Source organism: Pollachius pollachius, assembly GCF_949987615.1.
Source record: "Pollachius pollachius genome assembly, chromosome: 1".
Taxonomy (NCBI): domain Eukaryota; kingdom Metazoa; phylum Chordata; class Actinopteri; order Gadiformes; family Gadidae; genus Pollachius; species Pollachius pollachius.
In genome coordinates, this window is record NC_136934.1 from 12,386,977 (window position 1) to 12,410,192 (window position 23,216).

The 23,216-nt window shown below is 44.7% G+C and overlaps 1 protein-coding gene across 2 annotated transcripts in view; it reads right to left on the reverse strand.

Moving 5' to 3' along the window:
• The window catches only part of dapk1 (death-associated protein kinase 1), a 50,350-nt gene extending 30,332 nt beyond the window's left edge, over window positions 1-20,018 (reverse strand). Inside the window, exons 1-4 of one of the 2 annotated variants that reach the window (XM_079737662.1) lie at window positions 19,878-20,018; window positions 19,017-19,191; window positions 4,302-4,523; window positions 749-887 (exon numbers count right to left, since the gene is read on the reverse strand). In XM_079737662.1, coding sequence (XP_079593788.1) covers window positions 749-887; window positions 4,302-4,523; window positions 19,017-19,078 — 423 coding nt within the window. In that variant the 5' untranslated portion in view covers window positions 19,079-19,191; window positions 19,878-20,018. Of the gene's footprint in view, window positions 1-748; window positions 888-4,301; window positions 4,524-19,016; window positions 19,192-19,407; window positions 19,534-19,877 lie in introns of those variants that run through there. The other variant, XM_079737663.1, reaches the window with a different exon arrangement.
• Window positions 20,019-23,216: the final 3,198 nt, after the last annotated feature.

Sequence of the window (23,216 nt, forward strand, 5' to 3'; positions counted from 1 at the left end):
AAAAAACAACACGTATTCCAGGATTTGGGGAGGGAATCCTTCGTTCTCATGTTATATGTAGGCGTCGGTGTTGTTTGGTTTCATATCCAAGTAAAACAAAACAGAAAAAACAGGAACATAAAAACGGAACTGAAATCCCTGCATGAACGCATGGATGACTAGAATTCAAGCAGTGGTACTGGAGGTTGTTTGCCTTGTGAGGCCATGCAGATATTCATGTTTGCGTTTTGCAATGAATATCTGACTCTCCTTGGCCAGGAAGAAATTGATTTCCATTGGCTGACATTGTCCTATTATCTCTAGCCAATCTGATTTTGCTCCCTTCACGGTTGGAAGTAGATCGAAAACAATCTATTCTGGCAAAAAACATCTTTGCAGATTTATGTTTATTTTATTTTTTCTTTTAACATTGTAATTCAGTCTATACGAGACAAAAACTGTTGTCTGAGCACCCGCCACCCGAGCACTGATTGGTAATACTACAATAGTGTTGATTGGTCCTAGCATTTTTATGACTTTAGTTAAGGCCAGATTGATCGGCAGAGCCAGACAGTCTCAATAGGCTTCAAAGTTACCCCTCCTGACTATTATCACTTGTCTTATCAAGAGTTCTGTTATGATGTCAGAGGTATTGAGTTATATTAAGTTTTGTCTATCTTTGTTGATCTTGTACCGTATCGGTTATGGTTAGGGTTTGTCAAACACACTGGTGACATTAAGGATTTGCTCTACGACTCTGCCCCGGTACCTTGAGGTCGAAGTGGGCAATCTGCTTGGTGTGCAGGTAGAAGACTCCGTCCAGGATCTGCTTAAGGAACTGGGTGGCCTCCTCTTCAGACAGGGACTCCTTCTCCGCCAGGAAGTCAAAGAGCTCCCCGCCAGCCACCCTGGTCCAGAGACAAACCCAGAGAAGGATGGGGATTAGAAATTCAGAATACTGGATATTCACCAATTTCATCATCCTTATTGTCGCAACGCAGGGAGGTCATCCTATTCAAATGTATGTATGCTACGAATACGTGATCCACATTTGTGACCAACAGAACAAGTCTGTTGTAACACATATTGGAGATGGCCGTGTATTGATGGTGATGAAAAACCTTAGCCGTACAGAATGCGGTCTTTAAAACCTCATAAACAAATAAATTGTGTCTCAGTTCCCTTCCCTCCCCTGGATTACACAATTATGTCAACGCAAAAACCTTAACGCGGTATCATTTATGTCTACAGGTTTGCCGTCTCATAGTTCAGGCCTTTGAATGTTCCATTTCCAATTAAATGTCCAGTAGGACCCATTGTTTCAACACCCATGTACCAAAGCAAAAGGTTATTTTCTTGTCGTACGACACCCTCACAGATCTCCTCCATGCCTCGCTGCGTGGATCCGGTCGGTTATTAAACAAATGTCACGATTTGCACACAGGTCATCTTCCCCTCACAGCTCACGCAATCTAACGGTTGGGCGGCTCTTCCTCTCCCCGTGTCCACAGTAGACGGGTGGGCTGCGAGTCTGGGTGATGGGTGAGTAAGATGGCGGGTTGGAGACGGAGCAAAACCGATCGAGAGAGATCTAAAGATTCATTATGTACACAGCATGGAAGTGAGAGGATCCAGAGGGGAAGAAAGGCCAACGAAATCAGAGGGATGAAAGAGAGATGAGACAAAAGAGAGAGAGAGAGAGAGATGATAGAGAGAAGGGAAGAGAAGAGAAAGAGAGAGAGAAAAGGAGGCTGAAAACAGATGGGTGAAATTATGGCCACGTTTATTGTGTCATCAACTGCTCAATCACCCTTCCATGCTAACACTCTCTCCTCCAACTGTTATACACACACACACACACACACACACACACACAAAAACACACACACACACACACACACACCCTTGATTGCCGCCACGTGAACAGTAAGCATAACACGCACACCCACACAAACAAATGGATAGAACAGCTGGAACATCCCAGTCCTAATCTATTATTAGAGTGTTGATTTAGTCTGTTCCGATGCTTCGGGATGTAAACATATGTGTTTAAAGGCCCGTGGGATGGATGGTTCCTGCCTGGATACCACAGCTGAATATTAAATAGCACTTCTACGTGTTTCAAACGCTTTTTTCTGGAATGGAACACACAGAGGCAACTTTATGGTCTGAGAGCCACATTACTACAATACTAGTCTCACAAATCCGACTTTAGATTCATAGCTAATATGGCTGATATTAGGCGTCACACTCTCTCTGCTACGTATTTGTTTCGACCAATCACCATGCTGGCGGCTTGGATCTGTAGTGATTGGTGAACACAAACTGCAGCAGTGGTGAACTGTAAAATAAATGTCTAAAAGGTTTCAAACCAACACCACGTAGACTGGCCTCTAGAAATACACTATGCATACTAAAAACCGCTTCTGAATGCTCCACCCACTCGTGTGAATGACTTTTCTTCGGTAGAATATGTCCATTATGAAACAGAAAACAAGGCGTAACTACGGCCCACGAAGATGTTAGTTTCCAGGTCGAGGCTCTGTGCGATCTCCCCCCAGAAGTTCTGCTATAAACACAGTCGGACTGCTGGATCAGAAGATACTTGTAAAATAGTGGGATTCCTGGATCAGAGATAACTACATTACTAATACTTTTATATATGGGTAATAAAAACTAAAGCAGTAATAAAAATGTTGATCATAAAATAATATATTGCTCTGCCTTTGCGGGAAACAGAATATTGTTTTATCATTAGGGTTGGAATACTGTACCGCAGCTCTGATCTTCTGAAGATGTGTGTCAGACTCATTGTTTGCGATGGTAATAGGTTTCACTGCGGTGGCAGGAATGTACCCACACAAAAGGTTTCCAATATGACCTACTCTTAAAGCATAATCATCCCCCTAGCAACACAACAGCAACATGCCTTGAAAAAAAGCAGCCAGACTATAATAGAATAGTTTTTTCAGCTGATAAGAATGCTATAAAAACATATTGTACGAATATATATTTTTATCCAAGATAATTTCTTCTTTTCCACGCCACTATTCCACACTTTATATTTGTATCTCTTAAAAACATCATAATTTCTAATATCCTCTTTTTTTTCTCTGACGCATTGGCAAGTTCTGATTTTCCGGTTTCGTTTTTTCACGAGATCAACTGAACAAAGTGTGCGAGCGCATTCTGTCATGACGGCAATTGCCAAGTCTCTTTGGATCAAAAGGATTTGGTTGAAACCACCGAATGGGAATGTGTGTGTAAATGATCATGTTTCCTGAGCGCTTCCAGTTACCTCGAAAAACCGGTCCGACCACTCTGCAGCTCCCCCAGTTACTTGCGTGTGAGTGGCTGGTGGGTGAGTGTCTGTTCTTGTTTCAGCATCAGGGCATGTGTGGGCATGTGTGTGCGTGTGCCTGTGCATGCTTGCGCACACGTGTGTGGGCGCACGTGTTTCATGACATCTATTTGATTCCGATCTCATAATGACTTATGTAGAGTACCAGATTACGCCTTTGAGCGACTGATTTTCACTCACATTGTCTTCAGAGATTGCATCCCTTGCTTCTCCACCTTAGGGCCAGTTCTAATTGGTATTGGTTGTTAACTCGCTTTCATTTCGTTGCCTTCACTTTGTTGTTGGTTGTACATTTTACTGTCCATCGTTGAGGGCAAATGTTGGATGCATGTACCTAACCCAAACAACCGTTTCACTGAAGGTTGAAGTCGAAATCATGTCAAAATATTGGAAGTCTGCGCTTACAACGCACCTGCTTCATCAGAAGTTGGTCGACAAGACTTAAGCACAACGCAAACAGACTGGCATTTCGCTCGGCATTCTTAGCGCACCACTGTTTTAACATTGCAAAGTGCACGGGTCCCAAATGTAGCAGGCAGCGTTTTTGGAATCAAGTCAATTTTAGACGCAAACCCCACAAAAACATTATTTTGGGTCCGTCCTGACACGGCCGTGTGCTTCGAGGTTATGTGCCAGGGTTTTTTCCGTAAAGCCTGTGAAATACTGAGACTGCGGTTGCTCGATTATGGAAAAAATCATAATCACGACTATTCAAACAATTATCTATTTATTCAGCATTTCTCTCCAAAAGAACACTCAGTAACTGAGAAATTTCCCCCAATAGAAAATGTTAATGGAGACATAACGAAAAGAATGGAGATCGTTTTACCCAAAATCTAAATCGCCATCAAAATGAGATGAATCGCAAAGCCCTAACTGAGACTGTGAACAAAGGCTACGCAAACCGACAGGGCCTGACCAGATGAGAGTAAAGAGAGGGAAGAGCTCCACCACCACTCACAGCTCCAGGATGAGGATGACCTCGGCCTTGTTCTCGTACACGTGGTGCAGCGTGATGATGTTGGGGTGCTGCAGCTCCTTCAGGATGTTGACCTCGCGTTCGATGTCCTCGCGCGTGACCCCGCGCCGGCTCGACCGGCTCCGGCGCTTCTTGATGAACTTGGCGGCGTACTCCGCGCCCGTGCTTCGGTTCCGGCATCTTCTGACCACGGCGAACTGACCACTGGGGGGGGGGGGGGGGGGGGGGGTAAGAAATTAAGAAATGTACACCGTAATGAGTTAAGAAGAACACCTTCACACTGTAAAGTAAAGATATTTATTTAAATTATAAATCATTCATGTATTTTTTGGTCTTAGATCTTTTTGACAATTGAGTTCATAATCTCGCTGTGTGCGCTTCTTAAGGTGTCTAAAACCTACTCCACAATGAACAGTTGAATGATACGTCCCTGAACCAACTAATTCCTCCCTGACAAGATTAAAAGGTAATCGACTCATAGGACTATTTTTACACACAATTTATTACTGTATCATAGATCAAAGGATAACATGTCGCTGAGCTCAGCAGCCATTCAACCATTCCATTATCGAACTAGGCAACTGTCCAAGAGAACAGACATAAAGGAGTTATTAAGGTATAAAAGATAGAGATTCAATGCTTGTGACACTCTCATTTCCCCCGAGTCATCCTGCTGTATGATGATAGTAGCCTGCTAGCGGCTACGATAGCCACAGGAAGCCCAAGTACGGTCAGTAAACAACACCGCTATCCGACGGGCTGACGCGGCGCACTCCTCCATCCTGTCTTTGCGGAGCGCCATTGTTTGGTTGTTGGCCAGACCTGCACCCTGAGCACGCTCAGAAACCACTGAAGCACTCTCTGGCTGCACCATGACAACATGCCGCCGCCGCCGCCGCCGCCGCCGCCACTACCACCCTGGGAACAAGACCACTCTGGAGGCTGAGGGCCCAGGGCTATGAACGCCTCCGCGGCTTGAGCCTCCTCATGGCCCTTGCAATCAGAAGGCTCTTAGAGCCCTGTACACCCACGGACCAGAGCGGAAGAGCGCTGGGGGTGGAGGTGGGGGTGGTGTTTGAAAAGAGAAGAGCAGGACAAATGACAATGAGAGTGAGAGAACGAGAACAAGAGGGAGGTAAATTGGAAAATGTGAGCAAGATAGAAGGGCCTGATCTCTCTCTCTCTCTTTCTCTCCCCCCCTCCCCCCCCCCACACACACACACTCGTTTCTCTGATTCATACGGTTACTCAGCTCTCTGGGTTTTGAAAGAGTCATCTAGACTGGAGTATATAGACTGATCCGGAAGGTTAAAGAGCTTTATGGGGGAGATAAGGAGCCCTCTCTCGTGAGATAGCTCCATCTGCTTTGGCAACAAGCGGGGAAGATTGGCTTGAGCGCACTCACCGCACTCCCAACGGTAACCTACAACCTTCATTCTGCTCTAGTTACTCTCCATCAAATAGACAGCATAGTTATCCAATTCAGTATATTCTATTTATTTATAATTAAAGGTATACTACCAATGGCTATCAAATTAGAGTTACCCAACTGGATATCATAACATAAAAAATTCTAGACCCCTTATTTAAATAATATCAGCAATTTTTAAAGCATATTTCCCATGCATGTCATCATTTTACAGTTGACTATTGCTGAAAGAGTTCTCATGAACAGATAGGGAAACAAAATACGTCTTTGATAGGAAGTGACTTGTCCTGCATCCGAGGCGGACAACACAGGAAGCGGGCAACGTGTTAAGAAGAGACTCAGGGAGTGAGACAGGCCTTTTTTCTCATGCTAATCTCACTTCCAGCCACCCCGCCCCCCACCCCCACCCAAACCCCCCTTATTCAGCCCATCTTGGCCCCTATTGTTGCTTCCCAGGCCCTGTCCGGACTTTGTTAAGACAGCAAGGACCAGACATTACCATATGATCCAGTGCTTTGAGAAGAAGGAAAAAAACAAAAGAAGAAAAAAAAGAGCGAAAGCTATTGCCAACAGGCCACAGACTAGAGCCAGTACAATGAAGTACATGTAACGTAATATAGCTGTGCATGGAAGCATGCTTGTGTGTTTACATAACTAACATGTAGCGACAAGCAAGCATGCATGCATGCATACAGTGTGTGCGCGCGTGTGTGTGTGTGTGTGTGTGTGTGTGTGTGTGTGTGTGTGTGTGTGTGTGTGTGTGTGTGTGTGTGTGTGTGTGTGTGTGTGTGTGTGTGTGTGTGTGTGTGTGTGTGTGTGTGTGTGTGTGTGTGCGCGCGGGTGTGTGTATGTGATCTGATGAGTAATGACACAGGCTCCAGTCCACACACCAGCTAGTCCTAAGGTCAGTTCTTAGGAAAGGACACAGGATCCGTATGCATGACAGACAAACAGAAACAAGCAGAATGCATTGATGATACTTTCCTAATGGTGTTGTAGTTATGTCATAAAGAAACCTAAGATTTATAATTGATAACATTGTCTTTGAAATCTTACCATGAAGGCCTGATCAATTTAATCTAATTATGTTTCAGAACCCATTCAGACTGGGGCCACCAAAGACAACAATAACAGATTCAAGTTTCCATGGACGATTGCTTCATTGTAAGGAGTAGGGATGTGAATAACTCAAAATTTTCATGGTCGAATAATCAGTGGGTGGTATGAACTAATATCTGTGGTATAAATGCTGGGATGAATTAAAAATGATAAATATGTACACTTTATGTTGTAGGAAGGCCGTCACAAATCTCATTGAAACGAATGCCGCAGTGTCGGTCTTCAAAACGAGAGCTGGTAAATTGTGAAAAATGATTAAACTGTAATCAGACAACGCGGTTATATGCTATAGACCTGTTGTATCTGTTGTATAAAGGCTGGGATGAATTTCGAATTATAAATATGTACAATGCATAACGTTAGCTCTCTGGCTCATAGCTGAGCGACTAGAATACCTCCCATTGCCAAGTCGTAGCTAAGGTCCGTCCTATATACTGGAGGAGTGAGAAGAACCTTACGGAAAGGTAATGATTGTTCCAAGTATTATTCAAACCCTCAGGCGTTAGCAGGGAAACGAAGTTATGGCTTGTGAAAAACTTTATATTTGAATGGGAAAAAATGTTAATGGTCCAAATGTTCAAAATCGATTTTGACCCTCAGGAATGAATAATCGAAAAATCGAATATTCTGACCCACCCCTAGTAAGGAGGGGCTACATTTTTACTTGCATATGCATATTGCATATATTGAGAGACAATAACAACAGCTGGGAGTTGAACTAACGGCAAAGCTCTCAGTAAAACTGTGGAAGGTCTGATGAAATCAGGGTGGGGTGGCCGAAAAGTTCCCTCACAGATATCTCAATATGCCGTTGAGGTCAAGCCTCGAGAAGTAAACAAAAGACACACTGTCCCTTTCTTTTAGAGAATAACCACTGACATCAACATGGCAGGGAGCTAGACACCTAAACCCTTAAATAAACACACACCATTTGTACCCTGAGAAACCCCTTACAATCTGCAGGGAACACATGTTTACAAGCCATTGGTGTTCAGCATTAAAAATGCTTTGACTTCTCAGCAACATCCAACCCCTGGGTTTCGAGGCCTTTATCTGAGATTGTGCGATGTCATGAGTTATGCGATGTTCGTCTCCCCGTCCCTAATTGCGATGAGGCCTTTACGAACCCTAAGTGCACGGACCCGACGAACGCATGGGGATGACAGCCTGCAGGATTTATCTTTAACGGTAACCTTTCGCGCAGCAGGTTAATAGCAAGGCCTTGGGAGGAGAAAGCCGCAGCCTGGCCTGGCTATTATTACGCAGCGCTTCCCCATTATCTACACTTTGTGGGAGAGGGGAACCCAGCCAACCTCCCCAGCGGCTGCAGAGCATCGTGCAAAACAAGGAGAGGTGGTGGTGGTGCTAAAAGTGGTTCAAATTGCCACCATCGCCTTGTGCGGTAGTAGCGCGTGTATTAAACCATGGCGGCTTTATAAATACCAAACCAACGATTCCGCAACGTAGCGGAAGAGATCCGGTTGAAAGAAAACTAAAACAATAGCAGATTGTGATCCCACCGGAGCAGCGGTGCTAGAGGTGTTTACATTGGTAATAACAGAAGGTTATCCGTTCCTCCTCCCCCCCACAATGCTCCAGGGACCCCGAGAGGGAGAACCACTGACGTGATCAAATGCTGCTGAATAAGCACAAGATGGGCCGCGGTTAATGAGCGAGTGCAAAAAGCCCCACAGCCTGTAAATCTGACAAACCGGAGGGAAGGAAGGCTGTTTCTCACAGGATTCTTGACTCCACCCCCCCCCCCCCCCCCCCCCACACACACACACACACTCTGTCCCCCAACCCTCCCTTCCCTCCCCCAGCCACGTGAGGTGAACGAATCCACAAAGTCCGCAAGATCGAGTTTCTGGTTCCCCTTTGTTGAGCTATAAGGAAAGGAGACTTCCAACGTTTGGCCTACTTGTTTCCATAGAAGACCAGGGTTTCTGTGTGGGTGGGAGGGGGGGAGATAGGCATGGGGAAGGATGAGATAAGAGGACAGGAAAAACAGATGAACAGGAGCTACAGCTGGACACTTTTGTGTTCTTTTGCATGCAATGCATGATATTCTGTGAAAGCACTTTAGCAGACAGCACTCCCTTGACCATAACCTTGTGCCAAGGGTTCAATAATTCAAAAATAAATTCAACATAACTATTTTTTTTACTGCTTTTACAGCAACCTGCCCAATTACCATAGTATACCATGAATACTACATATTTCCATGACCCACCATGGTTAAATACGTTTTTAATATGGTCTGGACTGTGGAGTGCACACGGACTATGGTGCTTCATGCATTATCATGGTATTGCATGGTCACAATGTCCATTATTTCTCTATACGTTTCTCTTTGTATTGCTCTGTGTGTTTCTCTGGTAAACATTACTCAATTCAGATCTCTATGTACCTGCTACATCCCCAACATTTTTCAGTGGGTCTATCCATTCCATCTCTACCTGTATTTCCCTATGTATACATCCATGCACAGTGTGTCTGTGTATTTCTCCATATCTCTACTTTCACTGCCTCAGTGGGAGGAGTTTCTGGGGGGAAGAGGAGGAGCTTGAGCCCTTGTGGTGCTGGTGGGAATCCTAAGGTGTGAACTGAGTTGGTAAACAAGGCTCTGCATTACAAAATACCGCTCACTTCAAGGATTTTCCCTGTGGACACACAACACACACACACACACACACACACACACACACACACACACACACACACACACCATTGGACTCGCATTTCAAAAAGACAGAGAGCCTTTATCAGTATGTTCAGAGAGTGTAAGGGTATTCCACTTTCATTATGACGGTTTCCTAAACAGGAAGGAGGTATTCCAGTTTTCAGAAGGTCCCCAGGTAGACAGAGCCAAATGCAGATTACCCACATGTACACGGGATGTAGACAGCGAGTTTGATTCAGGTTCAAAAATGAAAAACTACCTTCATGCTAAGCCTTAAATGACCAACCGAAGCTCGGGAGTGTGTGCAAAACAGTTTGCACACACCACTTCTCGCCTCCATTCAACTTACACACACCAGCGCTGTGGGGGTCCGTCAAACCCACCCTACCCAGCCAGGATTCCTCAGCAGTGGCCTGCAGAAGAGAAGGTACTTGTTGCAGCTCTTGGCAGAAGGGGAGGGAGAGGGAGTCTAGTGGTTTTACCCCCTCTCTAAAAAAGGCAAGAAAATGGACTCCAATGGAGCAGAACAGTGGACGTGAGAAATGGTTCAGGGAAGGTCCTGGTAAACACACCATGCTGGAGAGATGACTGACAGGCCGCATCAGTCACAATGCAGAGAGAGAAGCGAGCACTCTGCGCTGCGCTTTAGATCAATCTGTGTCGGAGCAGCTTCCTTTCCTCCCAGCGCTCAGTCTCATTGTTATGGTTTCCCTTGAAAGCACCGGAGAAACATGATAGCCGTTGCACATGGGCAGGTTCACCCAGTTTATTATTAGGCATGTTAGCTATCCCTTTATATCTAACCGGTGTCAGACGGCAGGTCTTGACGAAACACGTGCTTACGCACCATATGTATGCTTTAACACAATGCATTGACAAATGTGACACATTCTTATTATTCACATGATTCCTGAGAAAATTCTGTGTGAAGATTAAGAATAGATTCTTTGGGGAATAAATCACGGCATGATAACAAGGTGATAATGAGCGTGCACGCACACACAAACACACAGACACACACACACACACACACACACACACACACACACACACACCCTGCCTGAAAAACCTGCTGCTCTCACTCCTGAAGAGGGGACCTCAACTCAGGCTCCAGCTGACACAAGGGATGACGGCAATGGGAAAGCGAAAAGTGAAATGACCTCCCTGATCTAGGATCAGCACGTCTGAGCTGAACGACTACGTCACATCATCATCCATGGGTTGATTATTTTCATCTTAAAATGGCAAACCTCCTTTGTTTTTTTCATTTACCTATAACCGAGGGTTCAACTTCTGTGCTACTTACAAATCAACATATCAAATAATTATGACACCCACCAATTTACAACCGGTATTGTGATGTTTGGATGCCATGCGGAGGCTCGCGGACCAGGAGATGAGGGTAGACCCAGCTTTGTTCAGGGTCCCCACTGTTTACACTAGACTGTCTCATTGTGCTTCTCTTTTAAAAAGAGTAATTGCAGGTTTACGGACGCAGGCGCTGGTATTGGCTGTTATCGAGTTGAACGCTAATGGGACAATTGTGCTTCATGGAATTATACTCCATTGAGGTGTACGGGCTGAACCTCAGTCTCTCCACCTTTCACGTATGAAACGGAGACGTTTCAATTCAGCCCAAACCCTGAACCTAACTATGTAGTAGGCGCATGGACAGCATGCTCTTGGTCGCTTGATGAACAACATACATTCATCAGTGTGCTTCGTCATCAACTTCTTCATCGTCCGTCCCCTTCTTCCATTTTGAAGGTGATGCACACGCCTGGTACCTTACATGTGCAAAATAATCGTGGTGAATAAGGGTAAATCTGACACGGCAATGGAAACATTGGGCAAAACCAAACAACTGTTACGTCACAACAACAAGGGCAGTGACAGCATGTAAGGAGGCGCAGGTCCTGCAGCGTGTCCCCGTTGCTTAGTAGCTGATGCCAAGCCGTCTGCTCGTGCCTCTCCCACAGTTTAACTCACGGCCAAATGACTTTGATTCAGCTTCAAGGTTCATGTCTTCTTTCATACGTTTCTCCACAGTCATAGTGGCTGATGCGAGGCAGGCCTCTACTGACGACGGTAAGGGTGCAACGGTAGGCAGAGGAGCCATACAGCTGTACCCTTTCTCCACAGTCATAGTGGCTGATGCAAGGCCGGGCCTCTACTGATGACGGTAACGGAACGAAGGTAGGCAAAGGAGCCAAACGGCAGACACAAGAACTTAAGAGACAGCCAAAGAAAAAGGCAGAGTTGAAACCTACAGCACCAATCATGTCACTTTTCTGTTGGCTTGGCTAATGTACCATGGGTAAATGTGTATCAAAAGCAGTGGTGCAAGGGCACGCTTCCATAGGAGCAGTACAGCACCATGGTTGGCCGTGTTGTTGGTGGCTGTGCTTCAGTTGTCTCTGGATTGTAAGTGCTGTGTTGTGAACAATTTTTCCGGGCAACGCCAGTTCTTTCAGGAACTGACATTGTTTATTTAACTGCCAGTTTACTGCGTGTGAGAATGGGAAGTTGCACAGTGTTAGCCACACAATAAAAAATACAAAAAGGAAAAACACAATTTTCAATCCAGGCACCACGGCATGACTTTCAAATCAAGTCTGTGTCCAACAAAAACCTAGGAAAGGAACAAGACATCCCGGGTGGGTTCTCTGTGAAAACAAAACCCGGGTCACTCTTGGCCAATAACAGAGAGCGAGGCCACCGGATGCACCTGAAGCCACGCCAGTTTCCCATTGGCTGCCGTACGTGGGCAGCCCCACAAAGTGAGTCCTTGCCGCTCGTCCGACGGGGGGGCGGATGTCACGAGAGAGACCCGCCTATTCAGCGGAGGGCCTTCATGCCAGCGCGAAGACACTTGATATCCTGACGGGGAGGCGTACCGATTCAGAGGGAAACATTCCCTGGCGGCCGCCAGCGAGCTATTCATTGCCATGGAGGCAGTGGGAGTGGGAGGACGGCTTGTTGGGAGAGCTCCCCTCCTACTCACCACTAGTGTGTGGACTACAAAATGCATGAAGGGAAGAAAAAAAAAATGATGATTACGCAACCGCCGTGCTATTGTGTACCACAGGATGGGTAACCAAGGCAACACGGCATCAGAGCTTCGGCGGAGATAGACGGCGGCTTGGAGAGGAAGGAGGAGTGTTGTTGATGATATTGGGTGTCTGTCTGGAAGGGTGTGTGTGTTTCTGTGTGTGTGTGTGTGTTGTGGAGAAGATGCATGTTTTGTTTGTGTTTATCCTTCATATTTCATCTTTTCATGTCATGGCCCCGACAGACTTTCAACAGTTTATTGCACCAATACCCAGAGTATCCTTTTATATCTGTGTTGAGCTGATGCTTAAATTTACTGGGTTCAATATTAGCATATACCCTGGTTATTCCATGTACAGCCTTGCTTTTCTTTACACAGCCCCAAGCAATTACCACGGCTAGGTTGTGCCTGCATCTGTGGAGATATTCAGCCCTTGTACACACGTCAATTTAATTTGACCTTTAAATTATTTGCACAATCGACAGTAAAAAGTGTTGTCACCAAAGACACAGTTGCTCTTTGGAGAGGTGAAAGGAGGAGAGCCTTTCAAAAGACTGAACCAAACAAGTATGCCACAGAAACCAGGCGAAATCCTCACAAGCAAAATGTGGTTCCTTGGTTAGAAACCGAAACGGCACGGCCAGCGCATTATAGGAGACAGGTCTTTTGCATATGCAAGGGTCATCATCACACCAGTAGAAGTGCATGTTCACGCGTCAAAATTAATTGAATCATTAAAAATCTGTTCAGCCATTACAGCATGATGTGCATGGAAATTCACTGGGGGCTGATGTCAGTATTCTCAACACAAACAATATTTTTCAATCAACACTGTAGCTAAGTGTTTTGAAACAACAGGATGTGTTCAACACATCAATTGCACAAGGGTTTATGCAAGCAAAAATGGACAGTGCATTTCACACTTCTATGACAATTTTCATGTGAACTGAACTGATCCCTTAGGACAAATGTACTTTTCGTAAGTCGCTTTGGATAAAAGCGTCTGCTGAATGCCCTAAATGTAAATGTCAACCCTCATTGAATATGGTTTTGAAGCTGAGAAAACCCAAAATATGGAAATTATTGATTAAAATGAAAGTGGAAAGGAGTGAGACTAGGGAAGATATCAGTGGAATGTCTCACACACACACACACACACACACACACACACACACACACACACACACACACACACACACACACACACACACACACACACACACACACAAACACAAACACACACACTTAAATAGATTAAAGGTCCAAAGTCAACCATTGGCCACCTTGTAAAGATGTAAAAGGTATGACATGTCATTTAAGGCCTGTGTAAACATGGGAAAGAAAAAAATGTGTTTGGAAAGGAGGGGGGGGGGAAGGGGGGGACTGAGGTAGAGGAGGGACAATGTATATTATCCCCACTAGTATCTTTGAAGAAGGACTTTTTTTATATTGAGAATTTAAACAAGTCTTATTTTGAAATGATCAGCTGGGCCCAGTATAGCCATTTAAAAGCAGCAGCATACCTATGCATTAATACTAAAGTCAATTCTTAAAGATAGCCTGTGCTATACCAAAATACCTCTCAAAGCAGGGGCATTATTAAGTAGTAAATATATCAATACCCGATGATAGTATTAATGCATGTACTTTAAGAATAACAAATAGAACACATTCAAAAAGCTATCGATTTTCAAAGAGGATGCAGGTTTTCTTGAGGATAATTGAGGACAACAGCAGGGCTAATCCACAATATTCAGACTGAGATTATTCATCAGAGACCACTATTTGGTGGTACACTTGGGGGTGGAGGGTGGGGGTTGAAGGGGGGATGTCTGTCATCACCCAGGGTAATTTTCTGCTGTCCTCACAACGTCGCCCCTATATGTCGAGCGAAACTGACATTCAGCCGGTTTGGAGAGCACTCCACTCTGTCATGAGGCAGCAGAAGCCAGAGAGGAGGGACACAGACAGGTTCTGTAGCTTCTTACAAAGACGCCGTGACCTCCAGATCAGCCTACTCAAGGCTCACAGACACGTTTTAAAGGTTTTTTCTGTTTGAGCAGCTTCTCCATAGCTTTTACTCCATGCATTTTTTCGACTAAGCACAGCTTAACTGACACTACTCAAACTGAAACGACAAAAGCCATTGAAACGTTTTAATACCTGTAGTCAAACATACAACACGGGGCATAATAGCACTGCTCAATGATTAACTTGAAGCCAAATAATCTAAACAAATGTACCGTTCACACGACTAACCATTTTCAAAAGAAAGAAAGGCTATCGTATTCATGGCAACGAGCAACAAATTGCACTAACACCTATGATAAAGTCTATAGACAGTAACAGGAAGTAGAGTTATCTCAGATTTCCCTTTCAATTTATTTTGGGACTCTGTGATAGCTAGGTAGGTTGTTAGACACTAGAAACTATTCATTTGTTTTAGCAGTAAAAGGTAGGTTCTTGTTTTTTTTTTACACCATCATATTCTTTCCTGAAGCTGCTCACCACAAGTACTATATAATGGTAATGTAACTAATGTTCTCTCAAATCCAATACAAATATCGGGCTACTGGGTCAAGCGCCTTCGACACCTCTTTCCCCTCTGAATAAGTTCATCATTCTGACGTTCAGAAAGATGACTTTCATAGCCCCAATAATTTTGTCCTTTGATGTAGGCTACTCAGTTCCCTATCTCTCTATAGAGTTGATGTCTGGATACGGTCCGACGAACACGCACGCACGCACGCACGCACGCACGCACGCACGCACGCACGCACACACGCACACACACACACACGACAGGCTTCCAATTATCCCTCGTTGACAGTAAAGATTAATTGAAAATAACTCATTATGCTCGTTGAGGATGTCCCAAATGAGTCAGATTTGAAATCTAACTAGCAAACCGTCAGGAATTGGAGGATTCTGACTCGGGCTATCAGAAGACTTAAGTCAGGCATACACAATAAAGCAGGGGACACAACCGGGATCTCAGGAATGAAAGAACCAAAGAAAACAGTCAACCGTGGATCACACTGTTTGAATATTGCTGAATTATTGTTACTTTGAATCCAAGGCACTTTGGTTCAAACCGGCACATACTCCGAGGGGCTGGGGCAGAGGGCCAGTCACCCCCCACCACTCCAAACCAGGACGGGGGGCCAGGGAAATAGGTCAGCAGCGAGGAGACGGTCTGAATGATGTGCTCAGCTGACGGTACACTGTGCACTCGCACCAGGCAGCTAAGGAGTCGTTGGCCCACACCCACCGGTGTAGTTACCCTGCAGCATAATTGCAGACATCTGCCTCATGTGATTTGATCTACACTCCATTTATAAGTAATATCTCTTATAAATGTAGCACTCCCCATTGTATTTCTTGTATGCTGCAGGTTTTTAGGGTTTGGTTTGGTTTTTGTACCGGGAACATTGAGTTATTTCATTGCATTTTGGCATCTCAGTGTAATAAATGTTTGCGCTGCAGCATTTCATTCCAACAACCCGTTTTTCTCCCCCACCACCCGCCACCCCCACCCCACGCTAGTAATGGAACACACACGCCCAGACACCGAGCCCAGACACAAAGGGGACACCCGTTGGCACGCCGCCATCCAGGGTCAGATTAATGCAGTCTAATGACAAGGAGAGAGAGAGACGCAACACTAGCCTGGTGCTACGGTGTCCCTTGGACCAGATAGAGAAAGGATGCAGCGCAGACGAGACCGGGGTGTCATTCTTCCGGCCGCCCTTTCAGCGCATGCCAACACGCTACTCTGTTTGACGGGCCAAAGATTTGAAAACTTAGACCTCTGCTGACACAACCCGGCGGTAACCGCGGGTAATCCTAGAGACCTCTGAACACAACACTGCGGCGGGACATGTCACACGGGCCCTCAAAACAAGCCCAGGCAGACCTGGATGAGGCTGGATCGCATGACAGTAAGAATGCAGCTGGTCGTCTGGGAGAACCCCACCCCACCCCAGGGAACCAGGGAGGGGGGCGTCCTCCACCCTCTGACACCCATCCCCCAAGCGGCACGTCACCACAGAGTCCCAGGGCGTCTCCTGGGTTGCATTATATGCAAGCCTAGCCTATGTGTCAATATGGCATCCATGCATTTCCACGTCGCTTTGACGCGTTAACGGAGAGCAGTGGTGTTAGGCTACGAGGGCGACGAGGCCCACAAGGCCCTCAGCAATTCCCCGCTGATCCGCACGCATGAAGTGGGAACGCTCAGGCAATCTGCGAGGCAATTACAGAGATCAACTGAGCGCAGACGCAGTCATTGCTTGGCTAGCTGCTTATTACCAGGGAAGATCTGAAGGAGAGACCAGCAGAGCCAGGTTTTTCTTTTTTTTTTGGTGAAAAAAAAAACACAACAGACTGCAAGAGCAAATTGGTCCTTTTGCAAGAGGAGAGATCACACACACAGCGGAGGCACGGAGAACACTGTGCGTCCTTCAATACATCTGAACGGATACTATAATGAAGAAGAGCCAAATAGGGCCCAAGAGAACCACTGTAGGCCTGGGTCGTTCTGCTGCATAATGGCACGCTGCATTGCCTTGTATTATTCCAGATCTGGCTGCTTTGTCTTAAGAAACCTTCAGAAAGGACTTAAAGGATATTTATTTGAAACAAAAGTTGATTGCAATGTTTTGAACTCTACATAATACAAAAAATGTAATGCAATCAAAATGCATTAGAATATAAAATGACCTGGATATTGGTGGTTTAAAATGCGTTACATTTGGATTGTCCTTCGATAGGTTGGGCCGTTCTGTCTTAAAAGCTACAGGGCAGTCAACGAGAAGCTTCACTCACATCGCAGGCAAGGCCTCAAATGACAAAACCATATAGGGCATGGTTCCATCTCCCAATTGTACATATCCTAACCAGAGAGACAGCCAATACAGGCAGATAAAGAGCCAACACACACTTCATTACAGCCAATGAAGAGAGAAGCCCAGTGTTATCCAATGCCATGTCACTTGGCTGATTTGTATGGCCAGGTACCAAACGCACACCATGACAGAGCAATTCTTCTCCCTAGATTGTGAATGAGCTGAAAGAGCATTTGATATTATTTGAACATATACTTTGAACTCTGCCGCAAGTTTCCTCATGACAGAACTCAAGATTGTGTATGTGTCCACGTGTTTGAATATCAATAATATTGTTATCAAATTGTGTTGTTTGATTTTAGACATTGTACAAAACCAGTTTGGATGATCATCCAATTACAGCGATGATCATATTAGTGTAGTTTTTTTCTCATCTTCTAGACTGTAATTTAATACAAAAGCTCCCTGTTGTCTCTGTTTACCAAGTAGCTGAATTAAGACACTGGCAAGTCTGGTTCTCCACGACAACACAGAGGACTTCACACCAGAGTAAATGGAAGTGGAAATGTATGACACCCTCTGGAGAATAGAAGATAATTGGTGGTTACAAACAACATGGATTTATAGTGTGTCTCTTTTGATGACAACAGGAATGCCATTTTGTTTCCCCATGTTTCTGATGGCCCTGTCGCTCTCAAATGCTTCTCACACAGCATTAATAATACAGACATGAATCACTGAATCTGTGTTTCATCTTAAATTATGCTGTATTATCTATTTGGCATTCCACTACTGGCTCACCAATTCAAAACATTCAAAATAGATCCTTGAATGGAATCAGATTTTCGAGGTTTAACCGGCATTATTTACCAAAGCTTTGACTCTAGACACTAGTTATTGGCAACATATGAATGCTCCAAAACATTCCACTGCAAAAGGGGTATGTATCCAATCCATGCTTTAGAGAAACATCCCCTCTTGGTATATTTGACAAACACAAAAATAAATGGGCTAATGATGCAATACACCATACATATTAAAGAGTACTTTTATATCGAAGTTGTCTTCCAATACACTCAATACTGTGATAATGTATTGTCTGCCGCACCCCATATGTGTCTATACAGAACAGAAGCTCAGACAAACCTCCTAATCAAACGTGTCATCTCCCCTGTGGGCTGCAGCAATCAGCACCATCATATGCACACTAATGGGTCATACTCAGGTTTGATGTAAACAGAAATTAAACACACACAAACAAAGAGTATGAATATGCATAGTTGCTTAATTGAAAATAACAGGGAGCATACATGAATTGTATGTGAAGACGATTGCATGTGTTTCAATACCTACTCCCTTCACATTTGTAAATGCCTTTTTAATACTAGATAATAGACTGCTTGCTGCTACTAACTGGCAAGGAGAAAGCTGCATTTGTCCCCCACTATTGATCCGCATTATTGAATCTTTTAAAGAAGGAGTTGGCAGATCAGTATTTCACACACAATGTGTTTCATTATGGCTTTTACTGAGTACTGTGGCATTTAAGTCGTTAAAGGGAACTTACCTTCCAAGCTCATCTCCAATTTCATACAGTTCCTCGACATTCTCCTGGCTGAAAACGGTCATGTTGTTGGCGGCTCTTGCTGCTCCAGACAATTCGCAAACAGCACCTTCGTCCCTTTCACAGCACCATCCCGGTCAGCCTATGGAGCGACCTCGGCGAGCCCCCATGTTCAAGCCTTCCGGATACAAATAGGTAAACAAAACAAAAAACATCCGACAAAAGCATGAGCAAGTTGTCACGGCAAGAGACGGCTGCTCGGATTGACTTCCCTCCAAAGGAAAACACAACCACCCTGCCGACCTGTCCCTGCACCCGGACTACGTCACGACTCAAATAATGGACAGGCTAAAACCAACCATGTTGAATATAAACTACGACAGCGTATACTTACTTTATAGAAACAATCGGTCGCTATAAGCTGGCGGTTTCCCCCTTTCTATGAAGGATAATAAAACCTGCAAGTAAAGCGTGTCGTGGCCAGGGAGACACAGGAGTAGCTTGTACTGGCACCACCACCACCTCCACTACCACTACACTGCCCTTACATCCAGGGAAGGAAACAGCCTCCTCGCCATGGGTTCGGTCCTGGACCCCATTCTATGCGATCTACAACGAAGCGAGCAGGTGTTTAACCACTGCATTGTAACGTTACTGTCATAAGACGTCTCTTCCCTGAAGAACCTGATGCCCATTTCCTATTTCCCCCTCATCCCAATGATGTCGCTCTCATATATGTCTATTAAAGATCTGTTTCGCCCCCCAACGCGCCTTCCTGTAGTAGTAACACCGGTCTCCAAAAAACGTAATTAGGTTAAACACGTTGAACGATCAGCGTCTGAATGGTATATAAATTGTTCTTACATCGCTTCCAGCCGTCTCGCCCTGGTCCTGCCCCGACGTTGCCTGTGATTCCGTGGGGTTAGAGGAGCGTGGACTTGTTTAGAATCACGTCCAAACGCTGCTGTGAACGTCAGTATTGAAACAATGTAGTGTTGATGTGTGAGTGTTGCGTTGTAGTATCTGAGAACTGGAGGAAGGAGGGTGCCCACTCGTTTCGCCATAGGGGGCACTATAGCTTTCCCTTTTTTTTCCTTTTTTTTTACTCCCTTTCAACGTCTGTAGTAGGGCTAAGGTGTTTCAACCCATCCGTTAATTAGGGATATAACTTAATAGTGTTAGGAAGTGCACACCATAATTGTATGAATAATAGTACTGTAGCGTGTAGCTTCTGGCATCTTTAACTGTAGAACTGGTTTGGCAGCAAGTAGAGTGATAGCCTATACCTGCGTTATTGTCAGTGCGCCTTTTTGTGTCAGGTTAACAGACTAACTATGTTTAACAAATGAACTAATGAAAACATACATTAATGGAGGAGTGGAGTTTGACTTTGAGTTTAATATTTAATTACTGATTTACTAGTAGTCTGTACCCTAGCTTTGGGCTGTTAGTATTGAGTTGACTTTGACAGTTACAAATATAAAGAACTGTGGCTCTATCTGCTGGTCAAGAACGGTATCAAAGAAACACTGGCAAAAGGCCCTCTCCAGTTCTTTTTTCCTATTACGACTTCCATACAATTAGACCTTAACCCTCCATTATTGTATATAAATGTTATTTTAACAAACCGTAATAATAGGCGTTATATATATATATGCAGAACTACAGCACACGAGTGTCATAAAAAAAACAGGGTCTTAAGGGATATGTTGAAACAACATTGTGAGACAGGTAGAGAGAGAGAGAAAGTCAGTGTTTGTGTGCGTGAGTGTGTGTGTGTGTGTGTGTGTGTGTGTGTGTGTGTGTGTGTGTGTGTGTGTGTGTGTGTGTGTGTGTGTGTGCGTATGTTTGTGTGTACTCGGTGTCTGTTTCTGTGTGTGGGTTTGTGTGTTTGTGTGCTCTGATGCCGGGTGACTGATGCACCTGAAGGGGTGCTTGAGTTCAGATTCCTCCCGCCTCGTATGTCTCCAACTATGACCAGCATCCAGAGGAGAGCCACAAAGGAATGCCGGGCATCTAGATCGTGAGGTCATTTCATCCCCGCACCGGGTAGAATTTGAGTAGGAGGCAAGAAAATAATGCAGTCTGTCCTTTCCTCTGTCCTATCCTTCAACAACTGCGATGAGCTGCCCAGCTTGAGCAAAGCATTTACAACCCAACCTTTGGGGAGGGCTGGGCTGTTAATAAAAATATCAAAGATGTTTAGAATGTGTGGTGTTGATAGACTTTGTTCTAAATTATATGTATAGGCCTACCTCTTTTCATAAACTGCTGAACTGTAGTCTTATTATTGCACTTCAGGTGACCTCAGCTAATATGGTCATGACAGATACATTTTTTCGGTTTTTTTAGCCTTGTAGATTAATTACGCATATAAAGCAGCGATTCACACCTTTTAATGATCAAACACACGTTGATAAAGAACTCACAACTTTACTCATTGTACTGTTTAACAGAATAACTTTAGCGCCTCTCTGTGGGGTAATTTAGCATTGCACCATCCCAGCACAATATATGAATATTCTTCTCCTTCACTTATAGAAGTGGGTTGGCAAACAAGGAAAAGAATGGGCTTCTTATAACACCGAGTCTACTTTTTCAGTATCATCTCACCACATGGGTAAACGGCCACACACTGAAAATGGATATTGTCGCCAGCGGTTTCTCTGCAGCCGTAGCCGTTGCGGTCAAAAGAGGATCTCTGCCTCTGTGAAACGGTCAGCCAGCTGCGTGTGCTCTGACGCGTGGTCGGAGCACAGGTCCAACCACCTGAAGCAAATTCTACCCTGCTTCTACCACAAGATGCTCGAGTGGTTTCATTGGTATTTATTTTTTCCCTGAAGGGTGTCGACTGATTTTTTTCTGACCTGTGTTACGACAGGGAAACAGGGAAAATTTGGGTGTTTAATTTCCACTGTGCGGGTGGGTTATGGACATGTAGCGCACCTCAAACGTGATTCAATGTCGACATTCAGTAAACAGTAATACCATTCTGTATCCAGATTCATTTTGGTTAGATGGTTGGATACAATCATTTATTTTATATGTAGCCCAGGTGTTGAAGGATTCTTCTGATAACATTACTTTAGCAATAGGTAGGCCTATGCCTGGTGTTAGGGCCGTAGCAGCAATTTTTTATTTATTTGTTTTATTCCCATGGGCCCCCCTCTGCCTTGCCCCCCCCCCCCCCCCACAACTTTGTACCTTATACCCGCAGTCCAACGGTCCTGCCTGGTGGGACAATAGTTAACACACATTATAAACAATTTGATCACATCATGAATACGAATTATGGAGCCTGTTACAGCAGCGCCCTCTGCTGGGACAACATCTCTCAAGCACTATATTTCTCCAATAATTGAATTAATTTGTTTAACCTAATCTGAAGGGCCCCTATTTTACAACCTCCTGGAGGGATATAAGATATACAATAAAAGCCCTTTCAACATCTGAATTTTATTGAAATCACACCATAACGGTTGACAAACATCACACCTGGTGGTAAATTAGGGGCACTTTAGCAAAAAAGGACATTAAAGTGATATCAATTATAATGCCCGTTGTTTTAATGGTGTCGTAAAAAATAGAAAACATTGGATAAAGCCCTGCGTGCATAGTTTTTTCTTAAAACAACAGCAGAGGCCCCTGACTGGAGTTACTATGTATGGCTAAAAAGGGCTGTGACTTTAATACACAGTGAGCTTCAAGAATATCTGAAATTACAGAGCCCCCCCCCCCCCCCCCCCCCCCCATTGGGTGGAGTCCATTTCCTGCTGTCACCAAGCATTGCAATCAAACATAATGTGGCCATTGTGTATGTGTGTGTGCATGTGTACGTGCACGTGTGTGGACATTAATATGCTCTCACTGACATGCAGTGCCAAGGAGGTTGACAAAAATAATTAACACCAGTCTCGTCACAGTCACGTCTAAAGTTCACTAATGATGACATTTATAATTCTACTCCTGCATCAACATCATGTAAACTCACACTTGTGAACGAAAATAAATAAACAAATGCAGACCACCCTTGAAACGAGAGCGAGAGAGAGCAAAAGAGAGATGGGGAGAGAGGGAGAGAGAGGGAGAGAGGGAGAGAGAGAGGGGGGGGGGGAGGAGAGAGAGAGAGAGAGAGAGAGAGAGAGAGAGAGAGGGGGGGGGGGGGGGAGAAAGAGCGAGAGAGAGTGGGGGAGAAAGGGAAAG